Genomic DNA, 6,792 nt, shown 5'->3' with positions numbered 1-6,792 from the left:
TGCATGTTGGAGATTTTTTAATTTTCAAGTGGTTGCCAAATTCATGAGCTTGCAAGTACAAAATTCATGTTCACATTGGGCGTGACTTGAATTAGGGGCCTCTATCTCACTCTCGTTGGGCGCAGGATTAGTGACACCAAATGTGATAAGAGAGAAAAAGCCTCTAACTTGGTCACGTCAAATGTGGTTTGAATGGCATCGAACATTGTCTGGATTGGTGTCAAGCATCAAATAAGTGACATTGAAAGTGAGGACAAAGAATCATCTCTACCTAAAATGGAGCCTAACATGGATTTTTTCACGCCAAGCATGAGGTCCCAAAGGTTCCTTACCTCATTCATAGTGGGTCTAGGTCAAATGGTGTTGGGCATGGGCGAGGTAGAGAGTTTGTAACACCCTCTACCCCGCATATCATAAATCAATAAATTTAAATAATATAACTTTAATAATCAAACATGTTTACAGAGTATCACATTTGTAACAAACATAATCAGCGGAAATTACAAAGAAATAAATCTCAAAGTTTTCAAAGTAATTTAAAATAACATTAACAACCTAATCTAATCTTATCTATACCCCGATGTCACATGTCCTATCAGAGCATAGCCCATAAAGAAGCCTAAGCTTCACCACCAACATCCTCAGCCTCATGCTGATAATCACCTGTATAACGGTTAAAGAAAAAAACAACACAAGAAAAAGGGAGTGAGAAAACATCTCACTCGGCTCACAGTGTAGGAATATATACTAGATAGCCAAACACAAACAATACATACGTAAAATAACAATATCTCATATTTGCACATATATCATGCATTGGTTTTCTTAACTAGACTCACAAATGCATGCATGTGGCGCCATACGGAAGATTCTCATATCATCGTGGGTGACCCTAAGGTACACCTGGTTATCATATCGTGGGTGACCCAAAGGTACACCTAGTTATCATATCGTGGGTGACCCAAAGGTACACCTGGTTATCATATCGTGGGTGACCCAAAGGTACACCTAGTTAGTCGTGGGTATGCGGCCTCAGCGGCACACCTGGAGTATTGTATGCATATGATGCATGTCAAACAAGACTCTATGCATTCTCATATTACTTTATCACTTTCCATGGTCATTTCATATCTCATTAACATATTATCACATTTCATATCTCATGTCTCAACCATAGTTCATATTATCTCCTGGTCATTTCACATCATCATATTTCATCATCACATCATATCATATTATCATCATATCATATCATCACATTCACATTATCACATCATATTCACAACTTAACAATCATAGTCTCAACATAGTTTCTATTCATACACGTATATTAACCAAGCAATTAGAACATACAAACAATATGACATATAACAAACACAGGATTGGGGGCCAATCCCACTACCCAGCATACAATCACACACCCAGAGCGAGGTTTCTCACTCCCCCCCTTACCTGGATGACAAGCGCTGAAACTAAAGAAGAGCTTCCTCCTCTAGGCTCCTTCTACTAGGATAGAACCACCTCCTATGGATTCCTCTAGGTCTTCAAAGAGAAGAAGAGGAGAAGAAGAGAGTATAAGAGAAGAGAGAATGAGAATTGAGGGATGGTTTGCAATGGAGAAGTGAAGGGCTATTTATAGCCTTCAAGACACATTAAAAAAATGGAAAATAATGAAAAAATCTTAGACAAAACTAAGTGGAATGAATTAGTGAGATGAATTATTAAAGTTGGTGGGATGAATTAATGGAGTTGGTGCCATGTTCTTTTCCTCACCGACTTTAGCTACTGATTTGGACCTTATAGACAGCCGAATCTGAAAATATTTCCTTCATGAAAGTTGTAGGATTTTCTCTTATCTTTCCATAGCCACCAAGTTTGTATCATTTGAACAACCACCGACCAAGTTATACCCCACAAACCGAGGCTTGCCAATCAGTCCAGCGAGAAACAATTGTATCAATCAAATTCCAATTTTGACCTCCTAAACGACCGATTTTGAAAATGGCTATTTCTGTAAAAGTTGTGCGTTTTTCTCTTAGATTTCCATTGACACCAATTTTGCATCATTTGGACCATCACAGCCCAAGTTATGCCCTAAACACCGAGGTTTGCCAGTCAGCCCAGCGAAAACGATTTTATTGAAAAGAAAGTTTACAACCAACAATATACATATATTTCTAAAGCCTATAATTAAGCATAAATGGAGTAGGAATTAGCTACATTTGGAATAAAAGATAACTACCAAATATCATAATAATAATAGTAACCATTTTGGAAAACTGGGGTGTTACAATTCTCCCCTCCTTTAAGAAATTTCGTCCTCGAAATTTACCTGAAAATAGGAATGGATAAACTTCACGCATCTTGCTTTCTAATTCCCAGGTAGCATTTTCTTCAAAATTTCCTCCCCAAACGACCTTAACCAAAGGAATTTCCTTTCCTCTTAGTTGTTTCACCCTCGTATCATCAATTCTTAAAGGAACTGTTTCATAGGTGAGATTATCTTTCAATTGAACGTTGTCAGACTCAATGATATGGGAAGAATCATGGACATATTTTCTGAGTTGGGAAACATGAAAGACATTATGAAGATTTGAAAGAGATGGGGGTAAGGCAATTTGATAGGCTACTTCACCAATCCTTTTAAGGATTTGATAAGGACCAATGAAACGTGGAGTAAGCTTACGAGATTTTAGTGCTCTGCCTACTCCTGTCCAAGGAGTAACTTTAAGGAATACATGATCACCTTCATTAAACTCAAGGTCCTTTCTCCTCTTATCACTGTAACTCTTCTGCCTACTCTGAGCTGCTCTCATTCTCTCCTGGATCATCTTAACTTGTTCAGTAGTTTGTTGAACTATCTCAGGTCCTAAGATAACATTCTCTCCAGGTTCTACCCAACACAAGGGTGTTCTACATCTCCTACCATATAGTGTAATACCTTATTTTTTTATTATTATTATTATTTATTATTAAAATGGCATTTTCGTGAATTTTATAAAGGTATAGGGGTATTATTGTAATTATTGATGGCATTTTCGCAATTTTCAAAAAGTTTGAAGGGTGTTTTGGTAACTTGGAACGGGCCGTTCCAAAAGCAAAACGGGCCGTTCCAAGCTTTAAAATTTAACTAAAAATCTTGAGTGAGAACGGGCTCAGAACGGCCGTTCCGACAAGGAGAACGGGCCGTTCTGATTGTGAAACGGGCCGTTCTAAAGGGAGAACAGGCCGTTTCAAAAGGAGTACGGGCCGTTCTGCTGGAAATTGGGAACGGGCCGTTCCGTATTTGGAACGGGCCGTTCCAGTTCAAAAATTTGCGTAGCTTTTTCGAGCCCAGAACGGGCGTTCCGCTTTTTGGAACGGCCGTACCGGGTAGAGGAGCCAGAATTGCTATAAATAGGGGCTTGGGGAGTTACGAAAATTCATACCTTGGGAAGAGAAAATCCTTAGAGAAAGAGGGAGGAAAGGAAAGGGGGAGAAAGAGGAAGAGGAATCCGGTAGAGGTGGTTCTGTCAGAATAAAGAAAAGAGGAGAAAGAGGAGGAGGTTCTGCTCAAATTTCGGTTCAGGATTATCCAAGTAAGGGAAGTTAGTTTTTGAAATTATTAATTGTTTGATGATTAATAATAAATGAATATTTTTGAACTGTGTCAAAATTTTGTTGTTGAGTCGAGCTGAATTATATGTTGATTTTTAACAGTATTGTACTATATAATGCTGAGCTGTATGCTGATTATACCCACTTGAGGTGGTGTTGTTGCTGCTGTTATAGCCGCTATGTCGGTGCTGTTAGCCACTATTATGGTGCTGTTGTTGCCGCTAAGTCGGTGTTGTTATAGCCACTAGAGTGGTGCTGTTGTTGCCGCTAAGTCGGTGTTGTTATAGCCACTAGAGTGGTGCTGTTGTTGCCGCTAAGTCGGTGTTGTTATAGCCACTAGAGTGGTGTTGTTGTTGCCGCTAAGTCGGTGCCGTTATAGCCACTAGAGTGGTGCTGTTGCTGCTACTAAGCAGTGTTGATATAACCGCATTATGGTGCTGATGTTGTTGAGCAATATAAGCTGTGTAGATGTGTTGATAATTATAACGATGAATTTATTTACATTGCTAATCCTTTGCTAGTATGATTTTTTTTTAAAAGAATACTAGCTTACCCTTGCATGTTTTCCATGTGGTTGGAACTGCGATGATCATACTATGTATGGGAGCAGAGCAGGAATAGGTGGGCTTCTTGGGATGAGTCTCCGGCGGACTTTGGAGCTAATTTGCTTGTGTGGATATTTTGCTTGTAGCTACTTGGGATAGTAGCATTTGGTTGTAATTTTCCTTGGTACACTTTAACTCTAGTCAGACTGGAATCTTGTATATTTATATATTCTAGATCCTATATTTATATACTTGTTCTATCTGTCTGGTGTTTTAGTGTGCTATACCGTGTGTAGTGACCAGCCGGGTCGTTACACTTTAATGGTATCAGAGCAGTTAGAGTCTAGTGGACACTCTTTGGGGGTAGTTCCTTTAGGCTTTTTGCTGTGTTAGCTCTGTGCTGTGTTGTTTTGCTGTGATGTCTGCTGTACTGAAATTGTTGTGGTGATTTGTTGTGCTATTGATTTTGTGTGGCTTAGTTACTGTTTACTAAAGAAGTTGTTATCTTTGTAGAAGATGACTAGGACAAATGAGCAGATAGCCCGTGCCCTCGAGATGTTGGCCATGGCTATGCAACAACAAAATACCTATTTTGCTAGGATGGAGGTTGAGAGAGCTGCAGTTAGTGCAGCAAGACCTGCAGGGTCACAGGAGAGCCGGGATCTTGCTGAGTTCCGAAAGTGTAACCCTCCGCAGTTTACTGGAGATGGGGATTCAGAGGTAGCTGACCGCTGGATCCGTGAATTAGAGAAGATCTTTACCGTACTGGGATGTCCTCCAGAGAGGAGGTTAGCATATGCTGTGTACATGCTTGTGGGAGAGGCTGAGCATTGGTGGAGAGGCACCTATCAGATGCTTGTTGCTAGAGGAGTTACCGTTGACTGGGAATGTTTCAGGACAATGTTCATGGAGAAATACTTTCCTGACAGTGTAAGGCACGCCAAGGAGGTTGAATTTATGCGACTGCATCAGGGTGGGATGACAGTTTCTGAGTATGCGATAAAATTCGAGCACCTGGCCCGTTTTTATTCGCAGGTTATGCCTGAGGCTTGGAAATGCAGGAAATTTGCAGATGGATTGAGATATGAGCTGAAGAGGATGGTGGTGCCTATGGCCATCACGGAGTTCCCAGCCTTAGTGGAGAAGGCGAAGGTGGTTGAACAGTTGGAAGGTGGCAACCGTACTGTAAGGACTATTGGGGGACCATATGGGTCCAAGAAGGGTGAGAGTCAGAGGAAACCATATGACAGGCCCCAACCACAGCGAGGGGGTTCTGTTTATAGGCAATCTTTCAGTGCTGCTAGTGGAGATAGACAGAGTGGAGGTGCCACTCTGAGATGTTTCAGGTGTGCTGGGCCCCACTTTATCAGGGACTGTCCGCACACGGAGAACCGTTGCTTCAGATGTCATCAGATGGGCCACGAATCGGCAAATTGTCCTACGGGGGATAGACCAGAGAAGAGCACTCAGAGGAGTAATGTACAGAGGGCTGATACTCAGAGGAGTGGTGCACAGAGAGCTGATACACAGAGGGGTGACAGACCTACTACTGCTGGTAGGGTATTTGCTTTGACGGGTGCTGAGGCTTCGACTTCTTCTGATCTTGTGAAGGGGAAGGGCAAGGCCGCTGGTAAGGATGTGATGATTCTATTTGACTCTGGTGCTACGCATTCATTTATATCATATGCATGTGCTGCTTTGTTGGGTGTGCCTGTGTGTGAGTTGGGGTTGAGACTACTTGTGTCGACACCCGCTTCTACTTCTGTGATTGCTTCTGAATTGTGCGTGGGTTGTCCAGTTGTGGTGGATGAGAAGAAGTACAAGGTGAACTTGATTTGTTTACCTTTGGTGGATATTGACATAATCTTAGGGATGGATTGGTTGTCTGCCAATCGCATCCTTATAGACTGTGCCAATAGGCGGTTAATCTTCCCTCAAGAGGAGGATGAGCTGTTGATCTCAGCTGTTCAAGCTGAGTCCTTGCTGAGGGATGGGGCAGAGTGCTGTCTTCTGCTTGCTACCACGAGTGTGGAGACCGAGAGGATCTTAGCTGGTATCGATGTGGTGAAGGAGTATGCCGAGGTGTTCCCTGACGAGGTGCCTGGGTTGCCTCCTGTTAGGGAGATGGAGTTCAGCATTGACCTGGTTCCAAGTGCAGGACCAGTGTCAGTAGCTCCCTATAGGATGGCTCCTGCTGAGCTGGCTGAGCTGAAAGATCAGTTGGAGGACTTATTGGAAAAGCAGTTGGTGCGACCGAGTGTTTCGCCGTGGGGTGCTCCTGTGTTGTTGGTAAAGAAGAAGGATGGGGGTAGTCGACTGTGTGTTGATTACAGGCAGCTGAACAAATTGACCATTAAGAACAAATATCCACTTCCCCGGATAGATGACTTAATGGATCAATTGAGGGGCGCGACGGTGTTTTCTAAGATTGACTTGAGGTCAGGATATCACCAGATTAGGGTGAAGGAGGGTGACATACCGAAGACTGCTTTCAGGACTAGGTATGGTCACTATGAATATGTTGTGATGCCGTTCAGTGTGACCAACGCCCCCGCTGTGTTCATGGACTACATGAACAGGATCTTCCGGCCGTTCTTGGATAAATTCGTGGTAGTGTTTATTGATGATATCTTAGTTTATTCAAGGACCC

At 42.3% G+C, this 6,792-nt stretch overlaps 1 protein-coding gene across 1 annotated transcript; it reads left to right on the top strand.

Moving 5' to 3' along the window:
- The first annotated feature begins 2,926 nt into the window (after positions 1–2,926).
- On the top strand, positions 2,927–6,534 carry LOC145955149 (uncharacterized). The gene is made up of 3 exons (XM_083069858.1): positions 2,927–3,578; positions 4,656–6,389; positions 6,526–6,534. Exons 2-3 carry the CDS (start codon positions 4,659–4,661, stop codon positions 6,532–6,534), a joined length of 1,740 nt encoding a protein of 579 aa, XP_082925984.1. The 5' UTR covers positions 2,927–3,578; positions 4,656–4,658.
- The last annotated feature ends 258 nt before the right edge of the window (positions 6,535–6,792 follow it).

The sequence above is a fragment of the Cajanus cajan genome, chromosome 2, assembly GCF_000230855.2.
Source record: "Cajanus cajan strain Asha chromosome 2, NIPB_CcT2T_4, whole genome shotgun sequence".
Classification (NCBI taxonomy): Eukaryota; Viridiplantae; Streptophyta; class Magnoliopsida; order Fabales; family Fabaceae; genus Cajanus; species Cajanus cajan.
Note: the sequence above shows the minus strand (reverse complement) of the source record. Positions and strands in the feature narration are given on the sequence as shown.

Coding starts and splice junctions, on each gene's coding strand:
- LOC145955149 (XM_083069858.1), top strand. CDS start 4,659: ATGACTAGGACAAATGAGCAGATAGCCCGTGCCCTCGAGATGTTGGCC.